At 44.4% G+C, this 21,159-nt stretch overlaps 1 protein-coding gene and 1 long non-coding RNA gene across 3 annotated transcripts in view; one reads left to right on the plus strand and one right to left on the minus strand.

Moving 5' to 3' along the window:
- OXCT1 (3-oxoacid CoA-transferase 1) overlaps nucleotides 1-21,159 on the minus strand; it is a 56,082-nt gene that overhangs the window by 30,266 nt on the left and 4,657 nt on the right. The window contains exons 2-7 of the mRNA XM_080972824.1: nucleotides 19,033-19,141; nucleotides 16,960-17,050; nucleotides 9,900-10,035; nucleotides 4,336-4,485; nucleotides 3,714-3,820; nucleotides 1,778-1,838 (exon numbers count right to left, since the gene is read on the minus strand). Of these exons, the coding sequence (XP_080828950.1) occupies nucleotides 1,778-1,838; nucleotides 3,714-3,820; nucleotides 4,336-4,485; nucleotides 9,900-10,035; nucleotides 16,960-17,050; nucleotides 19,033-19,141 (654 nt within the window). The remainder of the gene's footprint in view (nucleotides 1-1,777; nucleotides 1,839-3,713; nucleotides 3,821-4,335; nucleotides 4,486-9,899; nucleotides 10,036-16,959; nucleotides 17,051-19,032; nucleotides 19,142-21,159) is intronic.
- On the plus strand, nucleotides 292-11,056 carry LOC308458468. Of its 2 annotated transcripts, none has more exons than XR_013977447.1 (4): nucleotides 292-1,360; nucleotides 1,403-1,492; nucleotides 1,623-1,756; nucleotides 10,764-11,056. It is a non-coding gene; the product is annotated as an uncharacterized lncRNA (long non-coding RNA). The 2 variants fall into 2 exon arrangements; XR_013977448.1 differs by having other exon boundaries at nucleotides 1,623-1,725.

Here is a 21,159-nt window from a genome sequence, read left to right on the forward strand (position 1 = left end):
AAATCAAACCTCATCTTCCAGTCTCCCAACTATTCCATAATGAATGAGGATCTCAAAAATCAGGAGGAAAACTAGGCTTCTGTTATCCTAGCTTTTGTTTTTCCCTTTGGTAAGGAACCATTCCCCTTACAAAGTATTCTACAAATGGGATACAAAAAGAAAATAATAGCATGTGAAAACAGCATGCTCAATCTTCGCTGACTGCACTGGAATTTTTATCCCCACTTGCTGTTTACATCCTACATTGGGGTTTGTCTCTTCATTTGAGGCAAGGGTGGGTATACTTGTGCCCAATCCTAGCTACACAAAATTCTTCAACTTCTCTCTACATGCATAAGGGCACCTTTCTCTTCCATCCCTGGGGACAATCAAATAATTACGGCCTTCAGAACACCCGTTGTTTTGCAGAAGGGTTAACAAGCGCACACTGGAAACTCAGGTTTGTGAAATTAAAAGTGCCTCAAAGTTTCTCTGTTTGCCCTGGCACAACAAATCTGTTTTAAAAAAACACCACTACCACAGAATCTTTTGGGGCTAGGAGAGTAACCAGAAGATCGGGATGAATGCTGACAGTCATAAATCTTCCCTGCAAACAAATCTGATTGAAAGCTCAAGTGAAAAATTGGACATATACCACCCTGGGCTCATTTGGGAGAAATGGTGAGAAACAAATTTTACTTATAAAATAACCTCTGAGTAAGTTTTGGACAAGCAGATCGGAGTGAAAGCTCAATAAACAGGCTGTCTGGGGGAGTCCAAAAATAGCTTCTCAGTGTGAACCAGGAACTGACATCCAGAAAACAAGATGGTTATATAGCTCTCTATATAATCTATATATTCGCATAAGCCTGTTCTGCCCAGTCTATTCTATTCCCTTATGCTACCTAGTTCTCATTTTCCCCATTTTTCAGTCTGTCAGTATTCTACAACATTTAATTTTTGTGTGGCTGCTTCCCCACCCTCTAGGATACATTTTAGCTACAGATTTGCTTTTCTGCCTGCGTATAATTATTACTTCATGTCTGCTGGGTACTTCTTCCCTTGAGCGTCAGTGAGGTTTTGGCTACATAAGCACAAGCACGGGAAGACTGGTATGCCAGCATACAGCTGCTGAAGATCTCATCTGCACTATACCTGAAAGTGGCATGATGCTGTTTTAAAACAGCCACAGCTTCCCCCAAATAATCCTGGGAAATGTGGTGTGCTGAGGGTACTGAGAGTTGTGAGGAGACCCCTATTCCCCCTCACAGAGCTACAGTTCCCATAGTTCCCTGGGAAGAGGGACAGACTGTTAAACCACTCTGAGGACTGCGATCGTCCCTGCTGATATCACTTTCTATGCAATGGAAGTTTAGTTTAGGTTTAGGTTTAGGTTTAGGTTTAGGTTTAGGTTTAAGTTTAGGTTTAGGTTTAGGTTTAGGTTTAGGTTTAGGTTAGTTGGTTGAGGAACATTAAATCTTGGGGGTCTCCACCTTCAGCCTGCAGGCCTCAGGTGAGCACTAGGCCTTTCGTAGTTGTTTACCAGAAACAGGTGTTCAGGTTTTACGTTCACGCAAATGATACCACAGCTTGTCATCATTTGGGCTTCTCTAAAATCCTTCCCTCTTCTATCCCTGCTGCAGGTAAAGGCATATCATCTTCAACTGGAGCAGAACATCACGCCTGGTTTCAGTTATGCATGTATACAGCATCTGTCAACTTCATCTGAGCAATTCGCAAAGATCTGTAAGGAGTCCTTGCAAGCTTTGAAGTACAAGTAAAAATTGTTTGACCTTACCTCTACTACAGTTGTTCTGGCAGCTTTACACATGGGCTGGTTAAAGTTTCTTGCCGTTTTCCTATTTGAGGCAGAGAAAAGGGGAAGCTAAAGTTAACTGAAAGCAAAAGATAGGAGAGTATTTTCTGCTCACATTCAGGCTGCTATATTACTTTAATATCAGGGGAAGCACTGGGTCAACCTAAATTTAAAGGAATTAGGAAGGAAGGAGAAGATAGCAGTAAGGTGGTAACATATAGACCTTTGCATATCTAGGATATGTTTAAGAACACATTTAAAATTGCAGGCTTGTTTACCATGCAGTGTGTGTTTGTCTGCATGTGTGCTACTGTTTAAAAGGAGGGGTGGGGGACTTTGCAATGCGCTCCTTCTAAGTGTCAACTGGGAAGTAGGTTCCACCGAGTTCAGCAGTGTTTACTCCCAGCTAAATAAACTGGGCAACAGGATGCACATCAGGGCACATTTTGAAACGTGGAGGGGAGAAAGGAGATAATCCAAGTTGCACATCATTTGTGACACCTATTTGACCATTGAATGGGGGAAGAGCAAGACTTGACTGCAGAAATACTTCATTGCCTTCTACCCAGAAGATTCCCACTAGCAAACCAAGGTCCATGGCAAACACAATACTGGTTGGGGTTTTTTGGGGGGGGGGGGTGTTATATAAAAATTTGACATATGCTTAAGAATATAAAAACGTAAGAAGAGCCTGCAGGATCAGGCCAATGGCCTATCTAGTCCAGCATTCTGTTCTCACAGTGGCCGACCAGATGCTATGGGAAACCAGAAAGGAGGATCTGAGTGCAAGAGCAACTCTCCATTCCTGGAAATGAGCTGTTTTTGTTTGCATGTGTTGTACATGGGGGAAGAGGGGGAAGGGAATTGGGGAGGGGGGGGTTGGTGACCAGAGCAAACAGGGGGTCAATCCCACCGTTATACAGGAGGTGTCAAGTTTTTCTGATAATGTGTCTCAAATGATGGTCTAAGGCACAGACTCTAAGCCTTGGTAGAGCAGCCTCAAAACTGAATCAAAGGATCCTATTTTCTAGATATTTCTCTCTATCCTGAGCTTATCATACAACATAAAAAAATGTTTGGGCTTCTACTGCCCCCTCCTGGACACCTTTGCTTTATTAAATGCTAAACGAGTCCCTGCGCTCACCAAATTTGGGAGAAGAAGAAGAAGAAGAAGAAGAAGAAGAAGAAGAATTTATACCCCGGCCAGAGCCGGGCTCAGGGTGGCTAACATCAATAAAATCACAGTAAAAACATAATGGGGGGAAATAGAGGGGGGGCAATTTAAAATACAGGTTAAAGTGCAATTTAAAATGCAGCCTCATTTTAAAGTAGCCAATAAATCAAGACCATAAGGGGAGGGAAACATAAGGGTCAGACCGAGTTGCACCAAGCAAGAATAGATACAAGAAATGCAGATTTCTTTTTTTAAAAATTCAGATCGACCCTATTTTTTTCATAGCATTATAAATTCATTCTCCATCTATTCAATGCTTATATTTCCTAAATCTCCACTTTTCACAGGTTATAAGAAACAGAGTCAGACCATTGGTCCCTCTGGGTGAAAACTGTCTGCATTAACACACTCAAAACCTAAACATAACCAAAAAAACCGAACCCTGAAGAGTGGGCTAAACAACTTTTAAATTAAATTTAAATTATTATACAAGTCAAGTGAGCATAATGTGCCCCATGTGAGCTGCAGGTGTATCCCAACACAAGGGGGGGGGAGCCCCTTGGAGCTGCGTATTACAGGGGAAGAACATTTGCACACTGACGGGTCAGCTTTGTCCAACATGACTGATCTTCTCGTTCAGGATACTCTGGTGAGCTTCCAAAGGAAGTCCAAGATTTCCTGGCGAACCCTTTGAAAACTGCTGCTTTGGAGAAAAGCACATTTGCTCTGTGTGCAATACTGTACCTGAAGATAATGTTCCCGGCGCGATCAGATTTCCACGCCTTCACTAGCGCAAAATCCCCCGTTATCGATTTTTCCATAATATAGTGTCGCCCATCAAACTCTCTCACCTGTGAGAAGTCAGGAGCGGGAGGAAATATTTGAAAAGTTATTCATCTTGAAAACTGTTCCTTCCCATGTTGGCATTTTAAATTATTCCTTTGCAGAATGCCAAGCAATAGGGATGGGGGCATGGCTGATGCTAACTGGTCAAAAGCCTCACATGGCTTTAATACTAATAAAATACTACTACTACTAATAATAATAATAATAATATTTTATTATTTATACCCCGCCCATCTGGCTGAGTTTCCCCAGCCACTCTGGGCGGCTCCCAATCGAGTGTTAAAAACAATACAGCATTAAATATTAAAAACGTCCCTAAACAGGGCCGCCTTCAGATGTCTTTTAAAAATAAGATAGCTGCTTATTTCCTTGACATCTGATGGGAGGGCGTTCCACTGGCCAGGCGCCACCACCAAGAAGGCCCTCTGTCTGTCTGTTATGGACTCTCTCTTCCCAAGAGTGATGGTCCCCTACCGCTGCCCTAGTTCCACCATTAAAACACACAAGCATGATCTTTTACCTCTCTGGGCTCGCTGGCAAGGGCAACAGTACCATCTGTGTTGTATTTGATTGGAGCCCCTCCTTCTTGCACTAAAGTCCCATACCCCGTGCTGGTGAAGAAAGCTGGGATACCTGCTCCTCCTGCTCGAATGCGTTCAGCCAGGGTGCCCTAGAAGGAAACCGAAGAGACCGATAACAAGAGAGATTCCCGGGTTGTTCAGGACATAAGTAGAGCCAGCAGGATCAGGCCAATGGCCCTTCTAGTCCAGCATCCTGTTCCCAAATTCCCTACTTCTCCTGCTTTCTCCCCTTTGACGTCTTCTGCCTTCTTTCCACCAAACAGCTCCATTTTCCCTCAAACGGCATGTACTGCCATCTGAATGCAAAAGTATGCAGAACAGCACTTATTAAGGGATTTGGTTTCACAGAAGGTACACATGGGTCTTAGGGTTTCGAATTTCATTGGCTGGCCTGCTCTGATGTCACAGGCTCTCTTAGCACTCTGCTGCCTGGCCTGGAGAACCACTCCTGCCTAGACTTCCAGGTTGGCGCCTCTGGCAATGGCGGATTTCCTCCGATCGGGAGGAATCCGCTCCGTGGAAAAAAGGGTCTGAACCGCCACGGCAAGGCGGAGACCCATCAAAAACCACAGGCGGGAGAAGCCTGTGGACGTGGGATTCGGCTGGCACCTTTGCGCCCCCCCTACTCACGGGGAACCCCGGTTTCGGGGATCCGGAGCGACGTGGGGTGAGTGGCGCGGTGCTTTGAATCGACTGCTTCTTTCACGGAGTGAAGCCACATTGCTGTTGCCGGAGAGCGCTGACTTTTTCCTGTGGACAATTGGATTTTAAATAACTGCCCGTGAGTAGAACGGAAAATTGGATTAAGAAATTTCTTTTAATTTGGCACTGAAGCGGGAAGGTCTAAACAGGAAGTCCGCCTTCCGCTTTTGTAGATAGATTAAAGCAAAGACACGGCAAGCTAGAGTTTAGAAAGTTGTCTGTAAAGGATCAATTTTCATCATTTAAAATTACTGAACCCCCCTTGGAAGCAGGAGAAAAGGGGGGAACTTTTTCTGGACTGTTTAAACCTGCAGAAGAGAGAGTAAAGAAAAGCAATTTTCCACCGTCTTGAACCTGGGAGCGGGGTGTCAGGACAGATGTCCTCGGGAAGTTCATTGACTATAGACAAACGTTTTTGACAGATAGTTAAAAGAAGAGAAACATATTGATTCCATTGTTCCCCTTCGCATCTAAAAGGAACAAAATATTGACAAAATATCTGAAAAAGGAAACTTTGTTGTTAGATCTGCTTTAAAAAAAGAGAGAGAGAGATGGATACAAATAGAAGCTTTCTCCCCTAGAGGGAGCTTGTGAAACTGTTATTAAATCTGAACTGGGGAGCTTTGCAGCTGCAATAGATTAAGATCGTGGGACCAGACTCTGACCTTGTACAAGAATGTACTCGGAGGCTCTGGTGCTTGCCTTCTGCAAGACAAGTGCTTTATTGGAACAGTTACATGAGAAGACGGATTTGATGACTCTTGCGATCGGAAATTTTGGACAGGCAGTGGGTACCTATATAGAACCCACTCAGGAATTAATCCAGGAGTGTGCTCTGACAGATCAGATGAGGGAGAAGGTTGTTGCTGGACCTCGAGAGGCAGAGACGGAAGGAACTGTGGCCCAGCAGGAACATGAGTTGTTGGATTTGACGAATGAACCTGGAAAAAGCCAGATTTGGAGAGATAGAGTCTTGTTTGGCTTGGAGATGGGGGGCTGGATAGACCCCCCTACGCAGGGATGTTTTGACCTTTTAAGTCTGGCTTTGGGCCGGGAGGAGTTTGGAGTTGTGGGGGCCCTTAACTTTGGAGGGACCTTGAAACATGCTTTTAAATACCACATGGAGTTCAGTGTTGACTATGGAAAAGGGGCTGAGGGGCTGATCTGTCGTGAAGGGACAAAAATATTGTCAAGCTGGAGTCTCCACGAGTGAAAGGAGCAGAAGACAAAGTAAAGTACAGGTATAAATATGAAGAAGACCTGCGGAAGGGACATGGAAGAGATTTAAGAGCCTTGGACATAAGGTTACCAGGTTGATGAACTAGATGGATGGGATAGAAAGGACTGACAAAACCCGAGACCAGGAGGAAGAGACGTTGGATGAAGATTGGAAGAAAGTTTTAAAAAATTTATTTAGGAAAGTTTTGTAAAATTAATGAGTATTAGAAAAATGTTGGAACGAAATTATTTGGCTTTAGCAGAAATGTTAAAAAGAATTATGTAAGAATATGTTATGGTTATGAGGAATTGGTATAAATAAGATTTAAGTTTTAAGTTTTAGGGTTCTTTATGGTAAGATAAGGTTAAAATAGATTAAGGTAATTAAATGACAGAATATTATGAAAGATGGAAAGGATTTGCTGAGATAATTAACAACTAGAATACAAAAAAGGGAGGTGCGAGGAGGTCGATGAAATAAGGTAATAACAGTTAAGGATTTGGGAATATTGGATCTGTTTTTAAATTTTCTGTTTATTTTTGCTTTTTGATTTTGATGTATTATGTGTTTTGCTTTTGCTTTTTGACTTTGCTTTTTATTGATTTGTATTCTTTAATTGTTACTTGTTTTTTCCTTCTTTTTTCTTTGTTTCTTTGTAATCTTAAAATTCTCAATAAATATCATTTAAAAAAAAAAAAAGAACCACTCCTGCCTATCCCATGGTGACATGAAAGCTGATCACCCAAAGACAACAGAGGCTGAAAGGTCCATGAAAATATTTTATGGGAGAACATCCTGCCAGAGCAACAGACAACTGCTAATCTGGCTAGAACCTGCTTTATTCCACCTTTGCAACGGTGGCCTGTTTTATGGATAGGATACAGTACTTTTTGTTGCTAGGAAATTCAACATGCCAGCAAACCTGCAAACCTTACCAAAAAAAATTGCTTGATCTCAGAAAGGCCTGAATAAATTCATTCCATACTTAAGTTTGATCTACAAGATGGCAGCATCTGTACTTTAAAAACCTGTCTCTGACAATTCTTATCTACCCACCCAATTTGTTGTTGCTGTTTAGTTGTGTCCGACTCTTCGTGACCCCATGGACCAGAGCACGCCAGGCACTCCTGTCTTCCACTGCCTCCCGCAGTTTGGTCAAACTCATGCTGGTAGCTTTGAGAACACTGTCCAACCATCTCGTCCTCTGTCGTCCCCTTCTCCTTGTGCCCTCCATCTTTCCCAACATCAGGGTCTTTTCCAGGGAGTCTTCTCTTCTCATGAGGTGGCCAAAGTATTGGAGCCTCTGCTTCACGATCTGTCCTTCTAGTAAGCACTCAGGGCTGATTTCCTTCAGAATGGATAGGTTTGATCTTCTTGCAGTCCATGGGACTCTCAAGAGTCTCCTCCAGCACCATAATTCAAAAGCATCCATTCTTCGGCGATCAGCCTTCTTTATGGTCCAGCTCTCACTTCCACACATCACTACTGGGAAAACCATAGCTTTAACTATACGGACCTTTGTTGGCAAGGTGATGTCTCTGCTTTTTAAGATACCAATACCTATTGGTAAAAGTGTGCCTTATGAACTATCTGCTCTCTATTTACTGTAACTTTCCTCATGATTAGTTTTGAACATTTGACTCTTCCAAAAACACCCGCAAGTGGCAGTAACGTTTCTGTCCAGCCAGTTAGAACTGTCAGCCCTAAGAACTCCCACAAATAAGACTGAGCTGGGGAAAAGGCACCAGGTTTGGGCTTAGAATTGGAAGGGACCACGAGGGTCATCCAGTCCAACCCCCTGCAATGCGGGAATCTTTTGCCCAATGTGGGGCTCAAGCCCACAACCCTGAGATGAAGAGTCTCGTGCTCTGCTAACTGAGCTACCCCAGCTTATGATTTCTTAGCCGCCCTTCGCCAGAAGGTTTCAAAATAAAATATGAAGAACGGTTTAAACCAAATTAGTTAAGAGAATGGGGTGTCTCAGGTGTCAAAGACCAGGGTAAAGACATCCCTACACTTCTGTGATGCTGCGATTCTTAGGTATATAATGGAAGTGCCAAATACACCTCTATGGGGAGGGAATTTCACAGCTAAGGGACTGCTGTGGAGAATGTCCTCTGAGCCTCCAGGGGTGGTGGAACACCAAGAGGGGCCCCTTCTGTCAACCTCAACTCCTACGAGGGTCTGTGGGGAAGGAGGTGGTCTTTCAGATATGATGGCCTAAGCCGCCTTCTTTGGCGATAACTTGTAGCCGAGTAAGATTGTCTTACATAAACACGGTTTTAACAGTGAGTCCGTAAGTGACTATGGAGGCCAATTCTGGATCTACACGTCCTTCCACAGTGGGGACATTGGTTTCCCAGTGGAATTGATCTTGGTGAGGGTTTGCCAAGCGTGCCTTCCTCCTAGCACGTTTCTCCCTTGCGTCCTGAGTTCAAGTGTCTTCAAAGCCCATGACACCTTTGGTAAAGGCTGTTCTCCAACTGGAGCGCTTGCAGGCCAGTGTTTCCCAGTTGTAGGTGTTTATACTACATTTTTTTAGATTTGCCTTGAGAGAGTCTTTAAACCTCTTTTGTTGACCACCGGCATTACACTTTCCATTTTTAAGTTTGGAATAGAATAGTTGCTTTGGAAGACGATAATCAGACATTGGCACAACATGACCAGTCCAATGAAGCTGATGTTTAAGAATCATTGCTTCACCACTGGTGATCTTTGCTTCTTCCAGTACACTGGCATTAGTTCGCCTGTCTTCCCAAGTGATGTGTAAAATTTTTCAGAGACACCTTTGATGGAATCTTTCAATGAGTTGGAGATGGTCTTTATAAGTGGTCCATGTTTCACAAGCCTAAGTCATTCAGGGCTTCAAACACTGATGTTGGGCCTGGAAATGAACTGGAAACCTACACAGCTATTTTGGAACAGGGGCTATGCAAGTTCCAAGAGGAGCTCCCTTAAGTTCCTTGGAAGCCACGTGTTGGACCAGGTGGAAGTTCCAAGTTGTCTTCAAGGGCAGCCCCACATGAAACACATTGAATCATCTAGTCTGGAGTAGTGGCCAACTCATCTCTGTCCAAAAGGGGCCTTAGCTGGTGAACCAACAGGATCTGAAAACAGACGTTCTGAGCCTCTGGTGAAAATGTTGGATCCAGGATAAACCTTGCTACAGACTTCCAGGGGAGTCTAACCCCACCCAGAACAGGCCAAGAAGCCAAGGTTCACTCTACTAGGTATAACTGTTTTAAAACCCCACAGCTAGCAGGCTGACGTCTGGTGACAAAGCAGAAGCAGTCTCTTTCCAAAGCAGCGATTCTCTGGAACACCTTCTCCTGCCAAATCCAAGAGGAGTCAGCTGTGATGTGATCTACAGGCCTGTTAAAAATGTATTTATTTGTTCATTTCCTTTTGCTAATTGTTAGATGGCACTGCTCAGTATCTTGTTTTAGTATTCCATTTTTGTTTGTGTGTGTGTGTGTGTGTGTGTGTGTGTGTGTGTTGCATGCGTATCTATAAATTCATTAGCTAAATAATGAAACACATTTTCTTAAAAAAATATTTAGCCCCTTAAGAAAGGTGTTGTACCTGTGGCGTAAGCTCAACCTCCAGTTCTCCAGATAAATACTGCCGCTCAAACTCTGCGTTCTCCCCAACGTAGGACGACACCATGCGCTTGATTTGCTTCGTTTGGAGTAAGAGTCCCAGCCCAAAATTGTCTACCCTGCACAGAAAAAGTTGTTGGGCAACGGTTACAACAAAACGAATGCCACAGAATATCATGAAAATTCCACCGTGGGGCACCCGCCTTCCAAAAGGGAGAATAAGATAGATATGCCATACTTGGCATCACCCTTTGAGTTTTGCATGTAATAACCTGCACAAGTGCCTCTGTGCCAGAATTGCAAAGGCCCATCACTAAGTGGCACTAACTGTATCACACAGCTGGACCGGCCATGAGGCAATCAGTTTGTGCTTACATCTTGCTAGTAACAAAAGGAAGCTGACAGAACATCCATGCACCTAATTCATTTGTCTATACAGTCGTACCTCAGAAGTCGAACAGAATCCCTTCCAGAAGTCAGTTCAACTTCCAAAACGTTCGGAAACCAAAGTGTGGCTTCTGATTGGCTGCAGGAAGCTCCTACAGCCAATCGGAAGCTGCAGAAGCCCCGTCAGATGTTCGGCTTCCAAAAATAGTTCGCAAACCGGAACACTCACTTCCAGGTTTGCAGCATTCGGGAGCCAAAACGTTTGAGAACTAAAGCTGTTCGAAAACCAACGTATGACTATACTAGGAGTGGGGGACCATTTTTTGCCTCCTCCCCTTCTGACAACCTTCCAAGGGCCACATGCCAGAGATGGGCAGCACCAGGGTCAACAGCAGGTGGAGAATGAATGTAAATATCACTTTCATTAAGCTAGTTTCTCCCCTCTCTATCCTCCACCCAGGAGACCAAGAGTTAATTATCAGAGTTCAAGGCAAAGAAAATCAAGGAGCGGATGAAGCAAAGACAATAATTGGTGTCAAGTTGCAAGAGAAGGTGTGCCCTGGTGAGAGTCCTGAGGTCCAGGTAAGGAGGGCTGGAAGGTCACATTCTCCACCGTCCCACCCTAATCCTGAGGCTCCTTACTTTTGGTCTATACAGTGGTACCTCGGGTTAAGTACTTAATTTGTTCCGGAGGTCTGTTCTTAACCTGAAACTGTTCTTAACCTGAAGCACCACTTTAGCTAATGGGGCCTTCAGCTGCCGCCGCACCGCCGGAGCATGATTTCTGTTCTCATCCTGAAGCAACGTTCTTAAGGTAATATTTCTGGGTTAGCGGAGTCTGTAACCTGAAGCGTCTGTAACCTGAAGCGTATGTAACCCGAGGTACCACTGTACCAGTGCTTCCCAAACTTGGGTCTCCAACCATTTTTGGACTACAACTCCCATCATCCCTAGCTAGCAGAACCAGTGGTCAAGGATGATGGGAATTGTAGTTTAAAAAAAAATAGCTGGAGACCCAAGTTTGGGAAACATTGGTCTACACCAACTGACATTATTTCCCCCACCTAAATCTGGGGGTGCCAGGAATAGAAAATTTGAGTGTATTATCTTCTTCAGTGTTAGGACAACAGTTTGGATAGAGGACACACTGTAATTCAGAATTCAATAATTATATGGAATTTTTCAGTTTGCTCGCTTGCTCTTCCTAGGTTATAGGACTGGCCCATCTGGCAAAATATCCTGCAAGGCTGGCTCCTTGCCTAACTCCTGCTGCTTACAAGCCATAAAGTCATAAAAGTCCCCATAAGCCACTTGCTTTATGGCCAACTGGGACAGCTGTCCTCTATCCATCGTGAAAAGGACTTGGCGAATGAAGTCAGGAACAGGAGTGGGTAGGATAGGCAAGATTTAATGCTGCCCCAAGGCTTTTAAACTGCCGGATGTGAACTACACAGAAATTATCATCCAGTAATTATCAGATAGGAAACGGGGCTGGATGGGGTCATTAGACAACGCTGCAAAGCTGAGCTTATGGAAGGCGATAAGATCACAGAATCATGTTCCTAAAGAGTTGTCGGTGCCCCTAAGCAAAGCCATGCCTCCATCCACAGAAACACACACAGAGAGAGATGAACCACTTTAACTCACAGGCAGGGAGCAAGAGCGAACAACCTGCATTACCTACTTTGATCTCAGCATCACTAATTCAGATACAGTGGTACCTTGGGTTCTCATCCTAAAGCAAAGTTCTTAACCTGAAACATTATTTCTGGGTTAGCGGAGTCTGTAACCTGAAGCGTATGTAACCCGAAGTACCACGGTATACATATGGAAATACAGTGGTACCTCGGGTTAAGTACTTACCGTATTTTTCGCTCTATAAGACGCACCAGACCACAAGACGCACCTAGTTTTTGGAGGAGGAAAACAAGAAAAAAAATATTCTGAATCTCAGAAGCCAGAACAGCAAGAGGGATCGCTGTGCAGTGAAAGCAGCAATCCCTCTTGCTGTTCTGGCTTCTGGGATAGCTGCGCAGCCTGCATTCACTCCATAAGACGCACACACATTTCCCCTTACTTTTTAGGAGGGAAAAAGTGAGTCTTATAGAGCGAAAAATACGGTAATTCGTTCAGGAGGTCCGTTCTTAACTTGAAACTATTCTTAACCTGAAGCACTACTTTAGCTAATGAGGCCTCCTGCTGCCGCCGCACCGCCGGAGCACGATTTCTGTTCTCACCCTGAAGCAAAGTTCTTAACCTGAAGCACTATTTCTGGGTTAGCGGAGTGTGTAACCTGAAGCGTATGTAACCTGAGGTACCACTGTATACATATGGAAATAGCAGCAAACAGCAGTAAGGATAATTATAATCAGCGGCGTAGCGTGGGTTGTCAGCACCCGGGGCAAGGCAAGTAATTTGCGCCCCCTAACCCCTAACCTGCCGCCGCTGCCAGCTTCTTCTTGCTGCTGCCTGGTCTGGTCTGGTGTGGTTCTCTCCCGCGCTCAGCGCTGCGCTGGGCGGCCGCTGCACTGTCCCTCCCCCAGATAGTCCCTCGCTCTCTCTCCGCACCGCACGCCTGGCACCCACCCCCTCCACAGTGGGCGGCGACCCAGCGGCTCGGATCGGATTCGCACAGCCAGCACTGCAGTGAGAGAGAGTGAGTGAGCCAGGTAGGGGCAGAGAGCTGCGAGTGCGAGCGCCCCCCCCCCCCCGGATATTGCGCCCGGTGCGGCCGGTCCCCCCCGCACCCCCCACGCTACGCCACTGATTATAGTGGATTCTACTGCAGCACACAATGCAGCTGTAACTTCGGCATCTGCACATTACAGGGGTGGTAAAACTCCCTGCAATGCTGCCGTAGGGTCACAAATACATGTTTTCTTCAGTATTAGCCGAGGGCCATGTTCCCTTGCACACAACCTTCTGGGGGGCGTGCCAAGAGTAGGTGGGGCCCAAGGCAAAAATGGGCGGAGCAACAAATGCGGCTCTAACCTTTCATGCTCTCCAGCCACGCAGAGGAAGCCGGTGGGTGTTGTTGGTATTTTAAGACCTATATCTCCATACAGGGAAGCAAGAAGCATCGCCACAGTTCAAGGACACATTCCTGACAGGCAAAGGGCGCTCAGAAGCGGATGCAGAGCAGGCTGGTGAGAGGTGCAGCCTGGAGAGAATCCCAAGGGCCAGGTGGAAAAGTCTGGCAGAGGGCGCATTTAGCCTCCAGGTTGCCTGGCCCTAGCCTTATAATACAGTGGTACCTTGGGTTACAAACACCTTGGGTTACGAACACTCTGGGTTACAGACTCACTAACCCGGAAGTAGTACCTCGGGTTAAGAACTTTACCTCAGGATGAGAACAGAAATCGCACACCGGCAGCATGGCGGCAGTGGGAGGCCCCATTAGCTAAAGTGGTACCTCAGGTTAAGAACAGTTTCAGGTTAAGAATGGACCTCCAGAACGAATTTAGTTCATAACCAGAGGTACCACTGTACTTGCATGCTGGCAGTGCTCCTCTTGAGACCCAAATGGGTCCCAAGCCACCAGTTGAAGACCAGTGCTCTAGGCCAGGGTTTCCCAAACTTGGGTCTCCAGCTGTTTTTTTGGACTACAGTTCCCATCATCCCAGACCACTGGCTGCTAGCTAGGGATGATGGGAGTTGTGGTCCAACCAATTGTCACTACCCAAGTTTGGAAAGCCCTGCTCTGGGCCAAGGATGGGGACCCTGTGGCTTTCCAAATGTTGCTGGACTACAGCTCCCATCATCCCTCGCTACCACCATGCTGGCTGGGGCTCTCTTGGGAGTTGAAGGCCAACCACAACTGAATCGCCAAAGGTTCTCCACCCCAGCTTGGTTCAGTTCATTTGTGTGCTCTCTTTTTCCTAGAGCAACTTCTGTTTCTTGGTCACTCTGAGGGTGAAGGAAATAGAAGCACAACAGACAAGGAAACCTCAAGTTTTTAGGTGTCCCCTCCTTCATGTTATACATTATGGATATCATGCAGTCAGTCACAATACTCACAACACAAGCCTAGCAAATGACATCTAATATTGCCTGGAAAGAAGATAAAGTCCTGACCAGAGAAGAATGGCAGAATACGTTGATGGATTATGCCAAAATGGCAAAAATGACTGGAAAAATCAGAAATGAGGAAGACCAACATTTTAATAAAGAATGGGGGGGGGGTTATAATTTATGTTAAAAACCATTGTAAACAGTTAAAATTGTTAGTAGGATTCGAATAACACTTGTAGTTTAATGGTGAATTTTTGATTTAATGGAGATGGATTACTATAAAGGATTCAGGAAGGAATGGCTAACAATAGGACTCACAAAGGGGAGGAGGGAAGTCCAGGAGATTCTTTGGAATCTTGTTTTTATGTTGCATGTTGGATATGTGATTGTAAAACTGTAATTCGAAGAACTAAATAAATAAATAAAGACATCTAATAGGGGCTGCAAGCCAAGGTTAATCTTTGTGTCTCTCCTGCATGACAGACTGTTCTAATGCAGTGGCTGACTTCAGGGTTGGAAAGCCTCCCGTGTTTCCATTCCTCGTTTGTCACCTGAATAGCAAACAACCCTGTTGAGTGTGTGTGAATATTCAGAGCCTCCGTATGTTAGGAATTATTACCGGGAGTGTCTGACCTGCCAAAATGCTGAAGTAACCTTCCCCCTATAAAAAGAAAGTGCTGTTCTGAAGTGTGTAGGGTTGACACTGTCAGTTCAAAAATAAACACAGTTAACATCTGGTGAAATATGCTAAAATAATTTAGGACCAGTTGGGCTGGTCCCAATATGTATTTCCATTTATTTCAAGGTGAGAATTGGGTGCCGTTGTGAGGTGAAATGAAAGCAAACAAATCCATAGGCAATCCAGTGTTGCATAGAAAGAGGCTGCAAACCAACATGCAGCCTTATTTTTTGGAGGTGGGGGGAAGAAGAAGAAGAAGAAGAAGAAGAAGAAGAAGAAGAAGAAGAAGAAAGAGGGAGAGAGAGAGAGAGAGAGAGAGAGAGAGAGAGAGAGAGAAGAGATTGTGTGTGTGGTTGTAGCATCTGTGCTTTCTGATTTCGCTCATTTGCAAATGTGCCCACAAGCCCAAAGAAGTTGCCAACCAATATACAAATTTAATTAACAACAAGAAGAACCCCCATACAAAAAGCAGGAACCCAAGCCCTGGGAAAATGCCTCAGTGAGCTGCTTCACAGGTATAGTGTAGGGCAGCAGAGCAACTGGTTGAGCCAGGCACTCAGGAATGCTGAAACTGGTGCCAGCATCAAGGGATGCAGAATTTAAAATAGGTTGCCCAGGAACTTAGCCAATATTACTCGTCGTGACCCCATATACCCTTTGTCCCTTTTTGACATGCATTAAGAAAATATATGACTGAAGTCAAAAGAAAAGTAAAAGATCTGACACACAACTGGGGGAATATGTAAAGGACTGCAGAAGATTAACACTGGATGCAACAAACATTATTTTCTTTGTTTCCACAATTTGCATGACGTCCCATAACAAAAAGTTATCTGGACAGTATGCATAGCTATAGATATATGTATATCTTGTGTATATATTCTTCAGCATCACATGAAAAGCTTGTGCATTTCATGTATTCCAAGTACTGTGTCAAGTTTCCAGCAATGACATTCAAATTGGGTAATGAAGAAAGACTAAAAGTGTTTCGATTATAGAGGATATCAGCATGATCTTATCATTTAGCTATACTGTAAATAGCAGTATCAGGGAAAACCTTATTTATTAATTAATGTTTAACCAGATTCAGGTCTTTTACACCAAGCATCCAAATCCCTCTGGTGTTTTGTAAACACTCGCTAACACTGATAACATGGGACAAAGTTAATTTAAATGAAAATGCGGGTCTCGGTGCTCTGCTTATGTGAATGTAACCAGGCACGGCAGCCGCTGGCAGCTCAGCCCTCATTGCACTTGTATATAATGCATTTAGCGTAGTACCAGCCTCATCATTTCAAGTTATTATCAATTACAGCGATACCTTGGTTGTCAAATGCTTTGGTACTCAAACAACTTGGAACCCAAACACTGCAAACCTGGAAGTAAGTGTTCCGGTTTGCGAACTTTTTTCGGAAGATGAACGTGCTCTGTTTCAAGTGTTACGCTTCCATTTTGAGTGCCACACTTCCGTTTTGAGTGTTACGCTGAGGTCCGTCTGTTTTTGCTATTTATTTTGTGGCCCTTTTTGTTTTGTTTTTGTGACTGTGTGGAACCCAGTTCAGCTACTTACTGATTGATTGTGTGACTGCAGTACATTGTTTATTGCTTTTATTTTATGGATCAATGGTCTCATTAGATAGTAAAATCCATGTTAAATTCATGTTTTAGGGGTTGTTTTTAAAAGTCTGGGAACGGATTAATCCAAGCGTGCCTTGGTTTTGGAACGCTTTGGTTTTGGAACGGACTTCCAGAACGGATTAAGTTTGAGAACCAAGGCACCACTGTATAAATGTATATATCGCTTTATGCCAAAAACAGTCTTCTATTTTGAAATGTGGGTTCCTCCAGAGGGAAACCAGGGTGCTTCCTCACATATACACAGGCTGGGGTCCATCACCAGTTGCAAAAAGAGAATCCCAATTAGATTTTGTACAAAATCTATTCCAAGAACAGATGGCACACGTACCCTGCATTGTTACTGACAGCGGTTATCCCTTTTACACCAGTCTTCAACAGTGCTCCTATGAGGTTCTCAGGGATGCCACAGAGCCCAAAACCTATGCAACACAAATTATTCAGCAGTGAACATCTCCATTGCAAAAATGACCCACCATCAACCATTCGTTCACCTCAAGCAGGGACCTTCTTCAGCAGCGCATGATGGACCCTGCCTTCCAACCCAGAAGAAGGGGTCTCTCCCATATTATGCTGGTCTTCAAAGCCAACACAACCCCCATTTTCGTTTGCATACCCCGAAGATATGGGGAATGGGAAGGGCCAATGGAGACCACAAATTTCAGCCCACTAGTAAGCCGACCCAAAACACACGGATCCTATTAAATCCAAGTGTTGTGATCAAATGATGTGGTTTGCCACGTGGCAAAAAAAACCAACTAGCAGTGGAAACACTCAAACCTGCAGAAAGCAGCAGTTCAATTCTCCCTCACCTCAGAGGGCTAACTTTGACAGGTGGACAGGACCAACACAGCTTCCTTCTTAACTGAACTGTGCACTGGTCTCCCCTTTGTGAAATTACTGGCCTATAAAACGACTCTCCCTCCACAACAATAAAACAACGTACACAATGCTTCCTTTACTTATCTTTCTATTGCCCTGGGCTGTTCAACTTCTAGAGCAATTCTCTTTGTGATAAAGGTACAGTTCTGAAGTCAGCAGAGACCAAACCACAGCCCTTTATAGTCTTTAGAGCTCTCAGCTTTAAGTATTTTTAATGCCCTGACGTGAGAACTCTGCATTCTGAAGCCCTCACCCTGCCCTAGAAACGTTACTCGTAAAAAGTGTTTTATGCTTGCTTCCCCATCATTTTAACACCATCCCTGAAAAGCCCATAGATACACAAACCCACTGAAGACAATAAGTCTGAGTAGGCGCAGCTGTTTTTGCAGCTCTAAAGCACTTGGTGTGTCTCCTAGGTTGGTTTCTTGAAGCCAATGATGGTAGCAGCTCCTGTTCAGAGGCAGAAGCCCAACTTCCTGGTCCAATCCAAGTGGAAGCCCTTTTTCTCATCTTCTAAATCACATGCATATTGAGGGGAAGCAGTTCCACACCCACTGTCTCTACCCCATGATCTTCACACAATTGGCAGAAGGTCTGAAAAGGGCCTCTGTTGACATACAGGTGTAGGCATGTAGCCGCTCCACGAGGTCAGAACCCGGTTTAATCTGGATTCCAAGTTGTGCAGAGAACCCATGTACGCAGAGGTTCCTTCCAGACCTTTGACCAAATACATATGGGGCAGAACCCCAGGTACCCAAAGGTTGGGAATGGGGCTGGGAAGCCCAGCTCTACTCCTCGCTCCCTGCATGCAGAGAAGTATGAACAAACCTGTAGAACAGCCTTGTCCAACCTTGAGTGCCCAGATGGTTGTTGGCCTCCAATCATCCTTGGCCAATCTGGCTAGGGATGATGAGGGTTGCAGTCCAACAATTTGTGGGGACCCAAGTTTGGAGAAGGCTTCTATAGAAGAATGCAAGGGAAAAGGAGTCAGGCTAAATCCGATTACACAGGAACATAGGAAGCTGTATGGGATTACCAGCACTGACTGGCAGAGGCTCTCCAGGGTTTGAACCTTGGATTTCTGCATGCAAACCAGCTGTTCTACCACTGACCTACAGCCTTTCCCCCATTTTACCAACTGCCTAGAAATCCTTTACAATGGTACCTTGGGTCCCAAACGGCTTGGTTCCCAAACAAATCGGCTCCAGACCATCGCAAACCCAAAAGTAAGTGTTCCAGTTTGCGAACGTTTTTTGGAAGCCAAATGTCCGTTTTGGGTGTCGGCATTGTTTCCGGTGCCAATCAGAAGCCACGCCTTGGTTTGCAAACGTTTTGGCAGTCAAACGGACTTCCAGAATGGATTGAGTTTGGGAACCAAGGTACCACTATATTATGTTTCGTCTGAAGTACTGAAAACTTAAAGCCTATCGTTTATGTTCATGGATGGCAGAAATGTTTCCAATTTATAAAACTGAGCAAGTAATTCATTTGGTGACGAGCAAGAAGATTCCCAAGTACTTACCACCAACGAGGAGAGTGGCCCCATTGGGTATGTCTTTTACTGCTTCCACCGGATCATTATAAAACTGGGTGTTGTGGCGGCTGCTTGTTGAAAAATAGCAGCCACAGCTCTAGAAAGAGTAGAAGAAACAAAGGGGAGACAGCGTCAAGGTACAACCTTAGGTGTTCATTCGCAGTAACAAAGGTTATCCCACCAGCAGTTTTTAGAAAGACATGACAAGGAATTTGTGCTGATCAGAAAGTGCAAAGAATGCATGCTAGAGGCTCGTGGGTAACACTAGATTTGAAGGGTATACATCACTATGGTCAAAACGACATGTATAGTGGTACCTCAGGTTACATACGCTTCAGGTTACATACACTTCAGGTTACAGACTCCGCTAACCCAGAAATAGTGCTTCAGGTTAAGAACTTTGCTTCAGGATGAGAACAGAAATCATGCTCTGACGGCACGGCAGCAGTAGGAGGCCCCACTAGCTAAAATGGTGCTTCAGGTTAAGAACAGTTTCAGGTTAAGAACGGACCTCTGGAACGAATTAAGTATTTAACCTGAGGTACCACTGTATGCTGCCATTTTATACAACCAGAAATAATAAAATAAATGTGGTGCTGAATTTCCCAATAATCTCTGCTTGCTTGCTTTCCTTCCTTTTTAAAAGAGCAAATTTCTAGCCACTGTGCTTGAAAGTTTTCAGGCAATGCACCCTGAAACATCAGAAGGAACTGCAGTTCCAGCCATGCTCTGCTTAATATGAGCTCTGAATCACTTTAGCAAATACTGTATTTAGGTGAAGGACAGTAGGGGGAAAATTTAAATCCTTTAATTATTCTTTGCAGCTTGGAAGTAAGCATATTATTACTCTTAAGCAATACTCTTAAGCAATAAACATATTGTAAACTTGAATTTCCAAAACCACATTTTGGGGTCTGTCCTCTATATGTCTGGCCACATTTTTAATTAAAGAAAACAGTGTCTGAACAGACTGTACTACTATCTTAAGCAACTCCTAGGAAATATCTTTTCTCTAGACACGCAACTAGGGCAAGGGGGAGTATATTTCAGATTTCAACAAAATGCCTGAGCTTCACAAGCTTGCAGAATCAGAGTTAAGAAACTTTATGCTCCAATCCTAAAAAGACTAACTTAGAAGCAATTGCCACAGATCACAGGCTAAAATCCTGTAGGAAGTAAATTCCACTGAAGCAACAGTGGGTAGAGGGCTCTCAGTACTGCTTTTGTAGATGAGATCGTTCAAACTGAGATTCAGCAGGAAAAAAATACTTCTGTGTTGACTAGAAAATGATTTCCTAAGTCAGGGGTCTGGTCCCAAGTTTCAAGCACCAATGATGAGACTATTAGACATCTTAAGGGTGTTTTGGTAGAGTGGGTGGGTAAGGGAGTCCCTAGATGGGAACATTGTAATTTCAACTGCCCCCTATAGAGAAGTTTTCTACTGAAGGTGTCCTACTGATTCTTAAGACTAAGAGAAGCCTTTCCCCCTCCACCTTCCCTTTCTCTGGAAATAAAAGGGCTGCATGAATATATTTTGGGGGAAATGTGCAGTGTGGCGTTGTTAATTGATGTTTACTCACAGCTAGGTTCCACTGTGTCGCCCCCAGGAAAGGGAGCACCTCAGTCCCGTGCATAAAGAGAAAGAAAGCAATGATAATGTGGTGATGTGTTTTTTGCTCTGGTTTTGCCAGGTCCTTAACAGCTTTTGTTGAGCTGGCTGGGGCTACCCCCCTCTCCCTCCTTCCCTTTTATGCAGATCCCTCCCACCCATCCTCCTTTGTCTCTTGGGTAGGGAGAGGCCAGAGCTGGAGGTGATGGATGACCCTTTATCTTGGCTTGCACACAGTTTGGTGGGCGCAGACTGGTCTCCCACAATGCATTGGGGACTCCTTCAGGCGTTCTTTGACTGGCCCGCTGGAGCCTCAACGCTGGGTGGTCAGACTTAGCACTTTCTTTGTTACCTCGCACTTCTTAAATTCCACTGAAGCCATTAAATTTCATTCTGATTCTGCAGACATGGATACTTATGGATTTTATTTTATTTTATTTTATTATTTTATTTTATAAATTCGATTCATATCCTATCTTTCTTCCAAGGAGCTCAAGGTGTCATAC

The sequence above is a fragment of the Podarcis pityusensis genome (assembly GCF_964106645.2).
Source record: "Podarcis pityusensis genome assembly, chromosome: 11".
Taxonomy (NCBI): domain Eukaryota; kingdom Metazoa; phylum Chordata; class Lepidosauria; order Squamata; family Lacertidae; genus Podarcis; species Podarcis pityusensis.